Source organism: Canis aureus, chromosome 21 (genome assembly GCF_053574225.1).
Source record: "Canis aureus isolate CA01 chromosome 21, VMU_Caureus_v.1.0, whole genome shotgun sequence".
Classification (NCBI taxonomy): Eukaryota; Metazoa; Chordata; class Mammalia; order Carnivora; family Canidae; genus Canis; species Canis aureus.
In genome coordinates this window covers 5787732-5804988 of record NC_135631.1, presented here as the reverse complement: position 1 = coordinate 5804988, position 17257 = coordinate 5787732, and the positions used below count along the sequence as shown (strand labels likewise).

General features: G+C 59.0%; 1 protein-coding gene across 3 annotated transcripts; it reads left to right on the top strand.

Annotated features, from left to right (window-relative positions):
• The first annotated feature begins 5592 nt into the window (after positions 1 to 5592).
• CLCF1 (cardiotrophin like cytokine factor 1) lies at positions 5593 to 15207 on the top strand. 3 transcript variants are annotated; one of them, XM_077862605.1, is made up of 4 exons: positions 5607 to 5763; positions 9677 to 9874; positions 11750 to 11916; positions 13762 to 15207. In XM_077862605.1, the coding sequence occupies exons 3-4, from the start codon at positions 11764 to 11766 to the stop codon at positions 14254 to 14256; spliced, it is 648 nt and encodes a 215-aa protein (XP_077718731.1). In that variant the 5' UTR covers positions 5607 to 5763; positions 9677 to 9874; positions 11750 to 11763; the 3' UTR covers positions 14257 to 15207. The 3 variants fall into 3 exon arrangements, with proteins under 3 accessions (XP_077718730.1, XP_077718731.1, XP_077718729.1); XM_077862604.1 differs by lacking the exon at positions 9677 to 9874 and having other exon boundaries at positions 5593 to 5763; XM_077862603.1 differs by lacking the exons at positions 5607 to 5763; positions 9677 to 9874 and adding an exon at positions 6322 to 6410.
• The last annotated feature ends 2050 nt before the right edge of the window (positions 15208 to 17257 follow it).

Sequence of the window (17257 nt, the reverse complement as noted above, 5' to 3'; positions counted from 1 at the left end):
GACAGAGTCACTGAGCCCAGGGCATGGGTTGGCCAGGGCAATGGAACATCCTGGGAGGATGGCGGGGAAGCTCCTGGCAGGCAGGGGAGGAGGTGAGCAGGGGTACCCCTGCCTTCCTCATGCACTCATCACCCAGACATCCTTGCAGATGGGGAGACAAAGCCTGGGTAGGGCAGGGGAGAGGCAGGCCACAGGACCGGGTTCCTCTCAGCCTGGCGGGGAAAGCTGAGGGCAGGTAGGTGCGGTGTCCCCGAGGGTTGAGCCAGGCCAGGTGTGGGTGGGGAAGCAGAGCAGGGTAGGGCCTTGGCTGAGGTAGGAGGAGGTCCTGGGGCCGGCCCCCCGGGGTTTCCGCTGACATCACTGCCAGCTCAGGGTGAGGCAGGGCCCTCTGGGCTCCTGCCCACTAGCGTGAAAGGGAAAGTGGACAATGGCCCTGCTGCCTGTCCTCCCCCTTCTGCTCTTTGTGCCCCCCCACACACACTTGGTGGAGTATGCTGGGTGGTGATGGAGAGGAGGCTGCCTCAGGGAAGCGGATCCCAGGGAGCTTTGTCTGGCCCGGCAGCTCAAGCAGGGCCTCTGAGCCTCCCTAGTCCTCACACAGCAGGCAGGATAGTCAGGCCCTCCAAGCCTGGGGAAGCCCTCACTCTGGCTGGGGCAGGTGGGTATCTAACACGCAGTTCAGCCTCATTCAGTGATTCAAACATGTTTACCTGCTCATGGAATCTATAATTCTAGCTGAGGGGAATGGAGCACTTTCCCCTCCCCAGGAGGGCTCAGGTCAGGCACCTGACCCAGCATCACACAGGCAGTTTGTGTCAGCCATGGGTGATGGGTGGAGGGCATGAGAGCCCAGGTCTCCAGCTCCAGGTGCAGACGGAGACTGGGGTGGGGGGGCGGGTTTGGAGGGGCTCTCCTTCTTCCCAAGGTTCCTCTTAGCGTCCTTTAAAAACAGGCTGGCCCCAGGTGAGATACCTCATAGCCAGGGGGCTCTGACAAGTCCTGCTGCCTCTGGAGCCAGTCTTTGGCACCCAGCCTTTTCCCCTTTCAGGACCTTCCTCCCCATTTAGCGCCTGAGTGGTGTAGTTCAAATGGACCTTGAGAGCTTGTTTGGAGGTTTTAGCAGGTGAGTGCAGCTACTCATATACCCTTGACCGAAGAACGGTCCTCCTCTATCAGTGATGGTCATCTTCTTCAACCAAGCCCTCAGCTTCTGGAGGGATGCACATGGAACGGGTGAGGGAGGAAGGAGACACTCACCTAGCCAGCCAGATCAGCCGAATCAACCCTGGTGATCAATGGGGTGACAGATGTCACAACCAGATCACCCTTACATCCTGAGTGGTGTAGTTCAGAGGGCAGACAGTGCTGGGTTCCAGTCCTAGTTCTGCCCCTTGTGTGACCTTAAGACAAGTGACTTCATCTTACCAAGCTTCAATGTCCTCACATATAAAATGGGTAAATCATAGTTCCTATTTTATAGGGTTACTGTAAGAACAAGATGGTATCGTCCCAAAAACCTTAGCACAGGACCCAACACAGAGTGAGAGCTCAGTATGTTTAAACTATTGCCAGTAGTTAAGTCTTAGAGTCCTAAAAGGTTTAAAAGTGTCACCATGAAATGTCAGGCATTGCATCAGGCACTGGCAGGCCCCTGCCTCTCCTGCCTGCACATGGGTCAGCCTCTAACCCTCATTTGATGGCCCTCTGGGGCTCCTCACTGTCTACCCAGGAGATGTTTGGTGAGCACAGGAATGAGTTCACAAGTGCCCTTACTTACCTCTGTGGGCTTCTTCAACAACATACTCTTGCTTACCCATCAGGAGGGGACTGGACCAGAAGTCTCCCTAGTCAGAAATCATGACATCCTCAGGGCTAGGACCCCCTCAGTGCCAGTTCTGCAGCTGTGTGGGTCATGGTGTTTTGGGGGTGTCCGGAGTGCCTTTCCTGGGGATACCAGTTATGGGTGTAGCAAGGGAAGGGAGAGGGAAAGGAGGGGGTCTAGCCTGTCCCTGAGCCAACACTGACTCACCCCCACTCCTGTGGAGGGCAACTCAGGCATCACCCAGTGCCAGCCCTGACCCACTCCCAGCCACACTCCTTGGGGCCTGGTCTGCCACTCCCTGTGGATGATAAGGCCTGGAGTCTGGAAGGCAGAGTGAGCACCAAAGCAGTGTCCTCCTCGTGAGCTCACTGCTCTCCCGCCATCCTGAGTGGGAAGAGGGCCTAGGTGGTCATAACCCATTCCATGAAGGGGTGATGGCTTATCCCAAGGCCACACTGGCCAACTGGAAGGAAGCCCCTCACCCTGACTCCCAGTCTGGCGACCTGCAGAGATGCAGGGAGCCGGGTAGGCCAGGCCAGAGACTACCTCCATGCCTCTTCCGGTGCTTGCCACTGCCCCTCCGGCCATACAGCTATATTTCCACCCTGAAGCTCCACCTCCTCCTAGAGCTCTCCTGCCCTCTCCATCCTCTGATCTCAGTTTAATGAGTGCCTCTTGTCACAGGACCATGAAATTCTTCAAGGCAGGGTTGGGTTTTCCTCGTCCCCTCTGTCCTCTGCAGTGCCTAGCACCCAGCAGGGGTTCAGGAAATGCCTGTACCTCCTACCAAGACAGATGGCTCTGGGGCTAAGGGGGCTGGAGTCTGCTGTAACCTCTGCCCTGCCCTCAGCAGCAATGCCAGAACAAGAATCCCTTGGGGGAGGGGGCGGGGGGCAGGAACCTGCGTGAGGATCCTAGCTGGAAATCAGAGGGCAGCCACCTGTGTCCCCATCCCTACAGAAATGCTGGAGGGGCTATTCCTGCTCTGCTTCTCCTTTCTTCCTTCTATCCCACTCCCCCGAGTTCCAACAGCCCACCCTATTTGGGATTTGGCAGCAGAAAGGCTCGGTCTTTATTCCAGCCCCCACCCCAACCCAACTGGCAGCTCCTAGCCTGCTGCCTTTGCCCAGGCATGGCAGAGGGGCACTGGCAACTTGGAGATGTAGCTGATTTTCCCTTTGGCAGTGGGAAAGATGGGGGGGGGAGGGTTTGGCCACCCCTGGGTGAAGGGAGAGGGCTGACATGCAAGTCTAGACAAGAGGCAGAGGGAGAAGGTGACTTCCCCAGTGTGTGGGGTCAGTGTATCAAGCTGGGAGCTGGGGGTCAGTGTGTAAAGCTCATTGTCCCTGCACCTACTTGGCCTGGGTCCCCATTTTGGAGCCACGGTCCTCCGTTCCTGCAGACCAAGTTTCTGGACTCCTGAGGTGAACATTTGCTGTGCAGGGTGAGGGGGTGTGCAGCGTGGTGAGCTTCTCTCCCCTTCCACCACACACTCTGTTCCTCTTCCTCCTTGGGCTCCTGCCTCCTCCCCTCCTTCCCACTCCCACCCATTTATTTGCCTCTTTGCCTCTCCTCTTTCCTGCCCTTTCCTTCTCCTTTTCCCTCCTCTGTTCTCAGCCCCCACCCTCCTCCTTTGGCTCCCCTTTCGCTCTTTCCCCTTGCCCCCCTCCTCCTCTCCCGTGTGGGGGCTGCTTTCTCCCTGACTCAGCAAGGTGCTTTATAAGGTGCTGAGGGGGCTCAGCCAAATCCAAACCACATTGTCTGTGCAGACACTCTCCACAAGGAGCAGGCTGCAAACCAGGGAGAAGGACGGATAGTACCCCCCCTTCCCTTTATGGCTCCCTCCCTCTGAAAGGGAGGCGCTCGAGGACCTCATGGCTGGCCTCAGTGCCAGTCACTCACTGGGCATCTGCCTTCTTGACCTTGGCATGGGCATCAAAAGATCGTGGGGCTCACCCGCCAAGAATGTCATTGAAACTCCAGAGTACTGGCTGGGGTTGAGGGGTGAGGGGGAAGAGGCCCCCCCAGCATTTTTCAGCAGGACCCCCCCCCCCCCCCGCAGGTTTCATCAGAGCTGCTACTGATGCCCTGGAAAGCCCCCTGCCCCCAACCCTGGACCAGCTCCCCTTTCCCAGCTCTTTTTCTCCTTGTTTAGAAAGAAAAAGGAGAAGAAAGAAAGAAAGAAAGAAAGAAAGAAAGAAAGAAAGAAAGAAAGAAAGAAAACCAACAACAAAGTCTGTCCCACTCCAGTGAGGTAATTGAAAACAAACTTCTTCCCCACCCCCCCACCCCCCCACCTCAGTCTGCACAGTGCAGAAAAGGGAAGAGCTGCCCTGGGAACCCGGCCCTGGTCCTGACCAATCCGCCGGCTCTGACCTGCAGGCTGGAAGGGCTGTGGCAGGGCTGGCAGGGTGCCTGCCTTCCTTTCTCTGGGGGCACTGGGGCAGGAGTGTGGAGTGAAGAATCTGATGCTATTCCAGAGAGAGCAATCACTTTCCAGGGCTGGCCCACCACCACTGCCTCTCCCACTTTGAAAAAACAAATAAACAACAGAAGCAAGTTATTACCAAATGATTTAATTGGTGGTCTGGATCTAGAGCACTCAAGCCTTGGAGACCAAAGGACTGTCCCCCAAGAAGTAACCGAGAGGAGACTGTCTGCAAGCCCCAGATGGGAGAGAGCCATTTCCTCTGTACTCACTCTCCCTGGCAGCTCTCTGTAGGGAGGAAAGGGGGTGGGAAGGAGACCCTCTAGGGAGGGTCTAGGCTTATGGGTCTCCCAGGTATCCCCCCTGCAAATCCTAACCCAGGCCAGAGGGAAGGAAGGAGGGAGAGCACTCTGCAACCAAACCACCCCTACCCCACCACTGGAAACACCAGCGACTCCAAACCCCAAAGGCGAGAGAAAACCAAGAGTCTTTTGGGGGAAGAATTTCACAAACGGGGACTCTTGGTCTGTCCATCGCCTTGAATGGGAGTATTCCCGCTGAGTCACCCCTGCAGCCTCTGGTGTTGAAACTGGTCCGGTGCCTCGTGCTGATTAATGAACTACAATTCCCCCACCCATGTGCACTCTCCCGGCCACTGGGAAGGATGAAGGACCTTGTGAACCTGAGGCAAAAACCCTCCGCCAAGTGCCCTCCGCTCTCCTTGGAGCTGGCCGGTGGGACTGCGGTGCCCTCTGCCGCCCCCACCCTAGGGGGCATAGCGAGCCGGTTAGTCACCTGCCCCAGCCCCAGCGCCTCCCTCAGCCCCAGCTTTTGGAAATGGGACAGGCGGCGGGACAATAGGCAAGGGGGGCGGCCAGCCCAGACAAAGGGCAGCAGGAAAAACACCATCACTTGCTACGGAGCCAGCTCGCTGGCATTTGGGAGAATGTGTCATTGCATTTACTCAGGGGGAGGGGGAGGGGAGGGAAGGTTAGGGATGAGGAGGCAGAGGTAGGGTGAGCGCCGGGACCCCACACCCCAGGTCGACGCCGTCGGAGGAGTAAAGGACCGGGCGGCTCACTCCCCCGCTCCAGGACTCTGCCGACCGACCGATGCCCTCCCCGCCCCCTCCCCCAGGAGGCCCAGGGTGGTACCGCCGCAGCCTCGCCTCACCTCACCCCCCCTCGGTGTTGTGGGAGGGAGAGGAGCCCCAGAAGCCCTCCCTTCCCTCCTCCCCCCTCCTCCCCCCACCCCGGGGAGGGCCGCTACAATTTGTGGTTACAGCTTTACACGTCAGAAAAAAAAAAAAAAAAAAAAAAAAGTTTGCAGAATGTCCCACACCGAAAAAAAAAAAAAAATCCGAAACCGAGCGAAAAAAACCTGCGAGTGGGCCTGGCGGATGGGATTATTAAAGCTTCGCCGGAGCCGCGGCTCGCCCTCCCACTCCGCCAGCCTCCGGGAGAGCAGCCGCGCCCGGCCGGCCCGGCCCCCGGCCCCATGGACCTCCGAGCAGGTAGGAGCCCGGCGTCCGAGGCCCCGGCCCCCGCCTCCGCCCGGGAGCCGCGAGATCCGGTCCCCGTGCTCCCCCCACCCCCCGGGAGCCCCGAGCCGGGCCGGGCCGGGAGCCGGCAGCTACCCCGCCAGCGGGGCTCGGGCCGGGGGGGGCCCGGCGGGCGCCCTCGAGAGGGGCCGGGCGGGGACGCGGCGTTCCTCCAGCCGGCGCCGGGGGCCGGAGCGCGACCCGCCGACCCGGGGACCCGCGACCTGGAGCCCCCGCCAGGCGGGGTCCCGGGGATCCCGGCGGAAGCAGTCCCGCGCGAAAGTTGGGAAGAGCGAGTCCGCGGCGGGCGCGGGGCGCGGGGCGCGGGGAGCCGGGCGCGGGGCGCGGGAGGCGGCGGGAGGAGGGAGGAGGAGGGAGGAGGCGGGGAGCCCGAGGCCGCGCCGGCGGCAGGCGCGGGGAGGCCGACACCTCGGGCCGCCGCGCTCCCTCCGCGGCCCGCCGGGAGGGAGGGGAGGGCGGGAAGGAGGGCGGGCGGGCGGGGAGGAGGGCGGAGGGCAGAGCCGGGCCGGGCCGGGCCGGGCTGCGGGACTCGCGGCTTCCTCGGGGCGCGCCGCGGCCGGAGCCCACCATGCTGCCCGCGGCCGGCGAGCTGGCGGCAGGTAGGGGCCGGGCGGCGGGGGCGGCGGGGGCGAGCCCGGGTCCGGCCCACCGCGGCCTGGGAGTGACTAGTGCGGGGGACGCGCGCAGCCCGGCCGGACCCGGCGGGAGAACGTCGGTCGCCGGCCCGGGAGCGGGGCAGCGGGCGCTCGGCCCCGGCGGCCCGCGGGAGGGCGGGAGGGCGGGCGGGGAATTGACGCGCGGGAAAGGGCAGCGGCCGAGCCCGGAGCCCGGAGCCCGGAGCCCGGCGCCCCGGACCCCGCCCCCGCCCCCGCCGCCGGGAAGGGAGCGACCGGGCGGGAGCGGGCCGGGGGCGGGGCCGGGGGCGCCGAGGCCACACAGGGGGAAGGCGCCGCCGCCGCGGGGAGGGGGCCGGGAGCGAGAGGTCACCGCCGTGGGGGAGGGCCAGCGAGAGCCGAGCCCCTCGAGGGAAACCCCCGGCGCCCGGGCCTCGCCGGAGTCCCCTGGTCTCTGCCCTCCCCACCGTCCTTCCCAGTGACTCCACACTGCGCCCCAGAAGTCCTCACCCCACACGCCCCGTCCCTGAGGACCCCGTCCCAGTTTCCTCCAGCGCCCGGCCCGGCCCTCCCGGCAGGGGCAGGAGGGGAGGGGCGCCGGGGGTCCCCAGCCTTGGAGAGAGGCTGTGGGTGACGCTGCTGGACACACATCTGTGTCAGGCACTCTCTGACCCTGACCCTGACCCAGACGGGCTGACATCTCCGGGCTTTCACAACCCCCACAGACCCCGTTTCCGGCTCTGAGCACACACTGCCCCTCCCTCGGGACCCAGGGACACATTCCTCTGACAGACCAGACCCTGCCCCCACCCTTTCGCAGTTTGGCTCTGCCACCCTCACTGCCCTGGAGACACCCACTCAACCAGGGGAGAAAACAGGCACCAGGCAGATGGCAACAAGTGTCACCTAGCAGCCCTCCCTTCCCCAGTCTCTCTTGCAGACTGGTGTAATGGCTCCCTCTGCCCTCCACAGAGCCCTGCACTCCTGCCCTGTTCACACTTGTGCACACCACCCGGCCACACCAGCTACTCTATTACTGACACTTCACATTCCTCCCCGCAATCCAATCCCACCTGCCTATTCACACCCTGGCTCCTGCCCGCTCCCTCCCGGCCCCTCCCACACCTCTGAATACCAACACCCTTTCAAACTCACCCACACACTTGCCCAGACTATTTCCTTTTCTTGGTCCCCTTGTCTGGCTCTCAGCTGGCTGCCCAGCACCCCCCACCCCCCATCCTGCACCCCTTGGGAACACCCAGGGTCCTCTTGCAGCACAATCCGGAACCCTCTCTCCCTGACAGCTCAACTATATCCATATTGACTCCACAAGGCAGGGCAGCCGGCCCACCTGTCTGCTTCCTTCCCTGGGCCTCAGTTTCTCCTATCATTTAGGCTGGAAGAGAAAGAGGGGGGGGAGCTGTTGCCGATGACAGCAGAGATGTGGCCCCACACGGTTCTGCTTTCACGGGTGCGCAGTGCAGTCCTCACACAAGCCCAGTCACCTGATGGGTTGGTGGCCAAGCTCAGGCTCCTGACTTCTGGGCCGCTGTGTACTCACTCACTAAGCACTTCTAGGAGACCTGGGGCATAGGAAACCCAGGAGAGGATGGAGCGGGGATGGGAGAGGAGACGGGAGAGGAGACGAGGGGAAGGCAGCCAGCCCAGTCTGGGACAAGGAAACATGGGCTGTTTCTGTGGGCTTTTCCCTGAGGAGGCAGGTCAGGAGGAGCCCCCAAGGGCCACTTCCTATAGTCTCAGTGCCTGGATCTCACACTACAGTGGACACACAGCCCCAGAATCCACTTCCTTACCCCAGTTCCCCTCAGTAGATCCCTCCAAGGTCACCGGGATGCTGGTCGGTATGCTGGTCGTGGGCAGGCTCCCACATTTTTCAGCACCTCTGGAGCTTTGTGATGCCTCCTTGGCTTCTATGTTTTTTGACTGATGGCTCCTATGCACCAATCCCAGGTGCAGTCTCCTGGCTGATTCGTCCTACCCATCCTGACTGCTCTGGCACAGCTGCCCCACTGAGCCCCCCACCCTCACTGAATGAGGTCAGCCTGGGCAGATCAGGGATCAAGGGGCAGCAGGCTGAAGACATGCAGATGAGGGTCTGCCCGCCTGTGCAGCCTGTGCAGTCGTGTCAGGGTGGCCATGCGCTTGCATGGGCTGAGTGTGTGTGTGTGTGTGTGTGTGTGTGTGTGTTCATGAGGGGAGCCTAGGTTCCCAGGGCCCAGGGATCTGGATGGAATTAGGGGCCGCCCGGGTGGGGGCCAGGATGGGGGGTGGGGGGCTCCAGCAGGAAACGTGAGCTGTGCTCATTAGCTCCTCACGTGCTCAGCCGGATTTATAAACACAAGGGAAGACGGGATGTAAACAATCAGTGGGCAGCAGCCAGAGGCAGAACTGGGGTGGGGGCTGGGCTAGGGGCCAGGACTGGGGGGAGGGGGCCCAGGACGCAGCCCCCAGGGGCCAGGTCCACCTGCACACACACAAGGATGGAAGAGGGCTCCAGGATGCCCACCCAATCCTCCCTCCTAGTGATGCAGGCAAGCTGCAGGCGGCTCAGAGTTGCACTACTTACAAGTAAGCCACAGGTGTTCTTTGCCCCAGATGGCTATCAGTTTGCTGTCTGAGATATGGGGACATCTTGCCCAGCGTGGAAGCTGTTGTAGTAGAGAGCAGAGCCAGTCCCCTTTCTCCTGTTCTAGCCTCTTCTCCCTCTAGACACCTGAGACTCCTTCCTCTTTCCATGGGAGGGTCAGTCGGATCCTTCTGCTCCTTCCCCTGCCCCCACCCCACCCCCTGCCTGCAGTGACACAGTTACCTCAGAACTGAAATATTCCTGGAAACACCGGCCTCGTCTGGTCTGGTTAATTTCATGAGCCGTTTTTCTGCCCAGATGACTTAGCTCTTGTTTATCCAAAGGCTTCTCCCCCTGTTGTCCCTGCGTAGGGAGCCAGTTCTCCCCAGGGATGTCCCACAGACCCAGAAGGGGAGACGAAACAAGACCAGAGTTGGGTTCCTGACCCTGTGCTCCCCCTCTCCCATGGCGAGGGCAAAACCCAGTCTCAGGAGTCTGGCCAATAGGGCTGCCCAAAGCAGGGTGGGGGAAAGAGGTGAGCCCAGCTCCCAATCTGAGTTTCAGCTGGGACCCTCAGCACTGCTGCTAACTCAAGGCTGGAAGGGCCACTGCCCACCTCGGCAGGTCTCCAACCTCCAAAACCAACCCCATGTTGTACCCTTAGGATCTTGGGAGTGACTCTACCAGATACGCAGACTGAGGGCAGCCCAAGGCTTGGTGCAGAGGAGCAAGGCCTGGAATCTTCTTGGGATGTGAGGAACAGTGGATGGAAGGGAAAGCAGTCAGCAGAAGCTAGGTGTGGAGAGGCAGAATGAGGAAAGGGGTGAAGCCCCGGGCTGCAGATGGGGATGAGGACAAGAGGGTCAGTCACGTGCCTGATCCTGATTTCTGACTTAACACGCAGCCACCTATGGTCTCAAACCAAGAGCCCCTCACCCCCAGGGGCAGGGTCTCTGAGCCTGGTGCACTCCCCCACCCTGCCCGAGCCCAGACACCATCAATAATGTAGCCAAGCCTCTGAAAGGGTCAAGACTGATGGATTGGGCCACTGCAGAAGTCCCCACCTGACTCCTCTGCCCTGTAATAGACATTCTATACAGTTCGAGTCTTCAACCCTCTCTAAAACCCTGACCCAGCATTACGACTAGCTCCAATCTTCCCCTCACTCTAAGTGCGGTCAATTTGTCAAACCCCGTGTCCAAGTCATTTCTAACTATCACGGCAACAAATGTCATTATAAAACTTTGAAAGTAGAAAATAGAAAGCAGAAGAAACTACTCGTGATCTCATACCTACTGGAGCTTAAAACCCAAATGAGCCCTACTCTTAGTGACGTACTGTGTGTTACCCCATCTGACATCTAAATCAACACATTCACAAACCTTGGCCCCAGCGAACCCTGTGCCTGTCCAAACCTAACCACATCCCCCAGCTGGACTCAAACCTCAACCACACTCAATCAGCCAAATCCCAATAAACTAACCTGAAACTTTAAAAGTAACCCAGTCCTTAAACCTAACCTAACCCAATGCCCATTATAGCCTCACCCCAACCTAACCCTAATTGCCTTTACCCAGCCCCGGTGCCCACTGAATCCTAGCCTTGTTCTCTTCACCTTGGACCTCACCTAAAAGCCGGGAAAATCATGTTTCCCAACAACTTATGTCTGTCGTCACGGCACTGACGCCTGGGCTCTGGTATCCCAAGATGTCCAAACTCTCCAGCACCGTTGGCTGACAAGCCAAACCCAACCCATACATCATATTCCCTCCCCTCTCTCACTTACCCCATCTCCACCCTCTGTCTCCACTGCAAGCTGATCAAAGGACCTTATTCAGGGGAGTGTTTAGGTGGCTCAGTTGGTTTCTCATTCGACTCTCGATTTCTGCTCAGGTCATGATCTCAGGGTCCCCCTCATGGTCCCCCAGTCCGGCTCCATGCTCAGCAGGGAGTCTGTTTCTGCCCCCGCCCCTCCCCCACTCATGCAATCTCTCTCTCTCTCTCTCTCTCTCTCTGAAATAAATAAATAAATTTTTCAAAAAACCAAACCAACCAACCAAACAACACTCATTCAGGTCACTTTTCCCCATCCAACCTCCTAGATAAGAATGGGGCAAATCTCCACCCTACCAGTCCATGCCCAGGAATCCTATGCTAGAATGTACCCACCACTGACTATGGGAGCCAGCCCTGTGTCCTTCAGCCGGACCCTGGGGATCTAACCCTAGCCCTTGCCTCCTGTGGCTCGGCTTGGACTTGTCTTGGGGCAGCCTCTCCCGTGCCCTTCCCAGGGCTGCCTGCTCTCAGCTGGCAGCGGGGACATATGCTGTTTCCCACCCCTTGGCTCCAGTAGGACTGGGAGGCTGGGAGAGGAGGCTGATCCCGGGAATACTGATTCACAGACCCTAGGCCTGGCCCCATCCCTCCACGTACGCACACATACATGTTGGCATACATATGGTGACTCTTTATTAGCTGACACATTAATATACTCTCCAATATATACTGGTAGATGCACACACAGAGGCCAAGTCCTCATCCACACATACGTGCCTCTATACTCACACACCCAGGCCAGACACGCTCCCCTCCTCCATCCCCCCTGCCTCCCATCTGGCGGCCCCCCACCCCCCTACCCGGCCCAAGGTGGGGACAGACACCCAAGGGACGGCCAGCTGCATTGTTGTCCACTGGGCCTGGGCCTGCTCTCATGGCTTCTTGCCCGTCCTGTCCATAGGGGACTCGTGGGGGATGCTAGCTTGCCTGTGTGCTGTGCTTTGGCACCTCCCTGCAGTGCCAGCCCTCAATCGCACTGGGGACCCAGGGCCTGGCCCCTCCATCCAGAAAACCTACGACCTCACCCGCTACCTGGAGCACCAACTCCGCAGTTTGGCTGGGACCTACGTGAGTACCCGGGGCAGCGGCAAGGTCTGGGAGCTGGGCAAGGGAGAGAAGAAGTTGGTGGGAGAGAGACAGGATGGTGGAGGGGTCCCGGTGGGCAACAGTGACCAGGGGGGCCCTTTGGTTCCAAACGGTCCCCATATCTGGCCTATTGCCTGCCCTTCCCTCTTAGGTGCCCCCCTCCTCCCCATCCCTGGCCCCAGGACTAGGCATGTGGGCAGGCCTCGCACCCGCCTTGGCCCATTGCCCCACTGGCTGCCGGCCCAGCCGCCCGCCTCCCCCTGGGGGCTGGGGAAGTCTCTTCTGTTTACACCGTGTTGTGGTGTCTCTTGCACGGGCGGGGCTGGGTGGGGATGGAGGGGCCCCACCTCCCATGCCTGTGTTCCAGCTCGCCTCTGCCCCAGACCTGGGGCCCTGCTGCTCTGGACCCATGGGCCTCCCTTCTGTCTGCCTCTCCCATCCTAGCTGGGCCTCCTAGGGGGGACTTGGGGGGAAGGGGGCTGCAGGAAAGCCAGGCCAGCAGTGGCAGGAGGTTCAGGGTATGGATGGAAGTTGTGCCATAAGGATCTGGGGTCAATCCAGAGGTGTTCAGAGAGCCCAGGAGAGAAGAAAAGGGGGTCAGAGTTGCCGAGGACCATGGGGAACTGGCCCCCTCTTCCCGTGTTCCTCTTCCACATCCCAGACCCTACTCTGGAGCCAGGGAAAGAAAGGGGAGGAGGGTGGCGGGGGAGCTGGCTCCAGCCCCAGGATACACCGAGGAAATTAGTTTGTCTCTGTGCTTGTCAGCGTGTGAACCTCCCCCTGGGCCCTTGCCTATCCCAGGCCTCGCCCCACACTGCTCCCTTTCTCTCCAGCTGAAACGTCCCCCTCAGCCCTCTCCCTGGGCCCCAGGCCTCTCCCTTGAGGGTTGGCAAATCTCTGTCCACTTCCCCAGACTGCCTCCTATACCCTTCCTCCAGCCCAGTGCTAGAGACTGCCTCAGTTTCTTCCTTCTGCAGCCCCTGCTCCCATGAGCCCTGACTTGGGGTCTTAGTGTTTAGTGAGTACCGTCTATTCCCTGCCCTTCTGCGGGTGGGACCAGGCATGTCGGGAGGCCAATGGAGCTCTGATTCCCACGGGCCCCTCTGCCTTCCCACTCGCTTTTCCCTTCCCTGGCCAAAAACCTTTGCTTGACTCTGCTACCCCCTCTAGCTCCCGACCCTTTCTCTCTCCTGGCTTTCCCTGCCAAATTTCTCGAAGGAGTGGTCTACACCCTCTGCCTCCGCTTCCTCTCCACCCACTCACTCCTTAACCCCCTGCAATCTGGCCTCTAGGCCACTGAAACAGCTCTTTCCAAGGTTGTCAGGCACCTCCTCCCTGCCAAACCCAACAGAATTTTCTAAGGCTCATTCTCCTTGATCTCTGTTTTGCAGCCATACTGCTGAGCACTGCTGCCTTCTGAACTCCTCTTCTTGGCTCTGCACTCTTCTGGCCCACCTTCCACCTCTGCAGCCTGGCCTCCTGGGTCCTCCTGGCTTCTCTTCCTCTCTGCCCTGCCCCACAGTGGGCACATCCCTCGGCGGGCACGTCCCTCGGCTTACACACACAGCCAATCAGCACGTCCTCCCTGAGCATCTCCTGTGTGTTTTTCTCTTTCCACACCTCTCCATAGGAGAGTTCATCACCCCCACTGCCCCAGCTGTCACCTCCATACAAATGACATCCCTGGAGAAACTTAGGGGAGACCCTGGAACAGAGAGGGGCCCAGTGTCAGGGGACAGGGGACATAGAAGCTCTGGGGGCAGGTATCTCCTGGTGGCCGCTGGCTCTCGGCCCTCCCCCTTCCCCATCGCCCTCTCCTTTTCACAGCTGAACTACCTGGGCCCCCCTTTCAACGAGCCTGACTTCAACCCACCTCGGCTGGGGGCAGAGACTCTGCCCAGGGCCACGGTCAACTTGGATGTGTGGCGAAGCCTCAACGACAAACTGCGGCTGACCCAGAACTATGAGGCCTACAGCCACCTGCTGTGCTACTTGCGCGGCCTCAACCGCCAGGCCGCCACGGCTGAGCTGCGCCGCAGCCTGGCCCACTTCTGCACCAGCCTCCAGGGCCTGCTGGGCAGCATCGCGGGCGTCATGGCGGCTCTGGGCTACCCGCTGCCCCAGCCCCTGCCAGGAACTGAGCCCACCTGGGCCCCCGGCCCTGCCCACAGCGACTTCCTCCAGAAGATGGATGACTTCTGGCTGCTGAAGGAGCTGCAGACCTGGCTGTGGCGCTCAGCCAAGGACTTCAACCGGCTCAAGAAGAAGATGCAGCCCCCTGCGGCTGCAGTGACCCTGCATCTGGAGGCCCACGGCTTCTGATCTCTGACCTTTACCACCTCCACCCTCCCTTCCTCCTTCAAACCCTGCTCCCACTCTGGTGGGGGGGAGGGTGGGGAGAAAGCTGTGTGCCAACACCTGTTGAGCCAGGAGACAGAAGCCATGAGCCTCTGGCTCTCTCTAGTCTTGGAAGAGGGTGTGATGCAATAAGGCCTGTCCCTTCCCTGCTTCCCAGAGTCCTGCAGGTCTGGGGAAGAGGTGCAATAGGCCTGGTCCCATTTCCACAGGAAGGAGTGCTTCAGGGAGCTCTAAGTGGTTCAGGTTGGTGCAAAGACTCTCTTGGCTTCCTGCTTCCTGCCCAGCACTCACCAGTGCCACACAGCCCCTCCTGTAGCACTTCCAGGAAGCATGCTTGGGCAGGGAGGGGGGCCACTACAGCACATGCCTTTCTGGGGTGAAACCCTTTGGCTGCCCCACTCTTCCTAGATGGGGGTTGCTCCCCTACCCCCCAAATAACTCAGTACACCCAATTCAGGAAACAGACACAATGGCAAGTCCAAACAGGAAGAGATGGGCTTTGAAAGTAGGAGAGGTAGGGTCTGCATTGGAGGTCATACCAAAAACATAGGGGCAGGGACAGATGGGACCCAGGGCCGTCGGTGGCACAGGATGACAGCCAAAAGGACCTTGCCTTGCATCTTGTCATTGGCATCACGGTGCCTCCTCCCCATCCCCTTTCCAGGCTGTCTGAGGGTTGCCCAGGCTGGGGAGGGCAACCAGAGCCACAGCCACAGGGTTCCCTGAAAGTTTACATTGCAGTAGCATTGCGGGGTGCGGGGGGCAGCTCCCCCAGGCCCTGCCCCCCAGCCTCACCCACTCATGACTCTAAGTTTGTTGTATTAATATTTATTTATTTGGAGATGTTATTTATTAGATTATATTTATTGCAGAATTTCTATTCTTGTATTAACAAATAAAATGCTTGCCCCAGGACTCCACTGTGGCCTTGCCCCTCCTCCTGGCCCTTCCCCTCCTGGGCTCCTGCGCGCCCAACTGGCTTGGAACCTGACAGTCCGGGGGATAGCTCAAGAGGCAAAGAGCTGGGGGAAGAGGTTCTGCTCTGTCCACAGGGAGGGTGTGCACAGCACACTCTGCTCCTCCACCCACGGCCTGTTCTTTTAGTCCTTCCAACATCTTGTCTTCCCCCTCGCAGCCTTTGCTCAGTGCGCCTCACCTCTCAAGATTACTTTAAGGGTCTCGTAGGTCTGTCCCCGTGCAGAGCTGTTCACCTGCCCTTTGGGTGGGCTATGCGCATGTCAGCCCTCAGCCTTACCAGGACCCCTACCTGTGGCCGCCCACTGGGGCCCCCAGCAGTGACCCTCACCTCAATCCCCTTGGTCTGCTGGGGAACATGATGACGGTGGCCAAGTCACAAGTCTCAGCTGTGACTGCTTCCTTTCCAGTGTAAGACAGCAGGTTAGGAGGCAAAAGAAAACCTCAGATTGGTCTGCAAGCCAGTGGGGTACATGCTATTCAAAGGATGACCTTAGCTCCAGGCCCAGCCTTGTAGCCTCCTGGAGTGACTTTGGAAAAATTACTTAAAGCTCTCTATTCTCCAGCTTCCTCATCTATAAAATGGGCATAATTAGATAGACTTCTAAGACTTTTTGAAGGATGAGAGAAACGATAAAGGTGAGGTGCCTGGCCGCAGCAGCAGTGATTGGTAATCATAGGTTACTTGGGACAGATCAGCCTGCCATGACCCTCTAGTGAAGAGCCACTGGGTTAGTTAAGGGGCTGACTGCTCCCAGGTAACAGAAGTATTTTCCCAGGGCCTCCAGGAGATGTGCCCTAAGCAAAGCAAGTAACAAATGAAGCAAGTAACAAATGATGCCAAGCAATTGATAAATACTTTAAAGACCTGCCCACCATTATGCTAATGAGTAGGAAATCCAGGAGAAGTCTGAGACCTAACTTAGCTTCTGCCCTTGCGGAGCCTGCAATCCATCTGGGGAGAGAAGACCTGCTCACCTGAAATCACCGACAAGTGCATGAGTGCAGGTGCAGGAACTACTGGACTTGCTTGTGGGTGAGCTGGGTTCTGCTGGATGTCCCAGAGTGGGAGGGAATATGCCCCGTAGAGGGGTGCAGGCTATTCCAGCAGGGATATCTGCCCAGGCTCTGTCTAGATATCCTGCCGGCCTGCTTCCTGCCTAACGAGATAGGAAGGAGGTGGCATCTGGGCTGTCTCCACGCTGGGGCAAAATGAGTAGCAGCCTGTAATGTGTAAGGCACCAAGCAAGCTATACAGAGTACAGGGAGGAGGAAGGCATATCCCGCGCTCCTGTACTGCAAGCTTCTTGCAGGGCAGACTCTGAGTTTTCCCCATTTCTCCATCCCAGTTTAGGCGCAAGCTTAAAGAAGGTGTTGAATTAGTTCGTTGAACAAAACAGCCTAGAAAAGGGATCCCTCATTCTAAATGCTAAAATCTAAGGCAGGATTTGATTAACTACAGAAAGACCCAGGCGAAAGCCCTGGGAGTCAGGGAAGGGGTGATGGTGTCCCTCTGGGGAGGGTGCTGGTCTGTAAGCCCTCTAGGGGAGGCAGTGGTGTCTTCGGTCACCAGTGCCCTTCCAGTGCCTAACACGGTCGGTCAGTCAGTGCTTCTGCATGGCCTCTCCAGGTAGGATTTGGACAAGGGCAGGACAAGGGTCAGTTCAGTATGTCTGTCTCCCTTTTAAGCTGACAGTGTCTCCAGGGCGGGTTCCATGATTTACTCATTTTAGTGTCCCTATGGCATTTTAGCACAATGCCTGCACCCCACTAAAGTATTTGATCATTTAATGTAAGCTGATTTAGAGAGTGTCAAGACAATGGTGTATGAGAAGTTAAGAGAAGAGAGGTGCCTCAGAAGCGCTGAGGGAAGAACTCTGGGGAAACCCACTGGGAGATCAGGAAGTCACAGGTGACCTTTGCAAGAGCAGTTGGGCGGCAGACACCAAATTCTGAGCTTAAACGAGGTGGTAAGAAAGAGGAAGGGGTT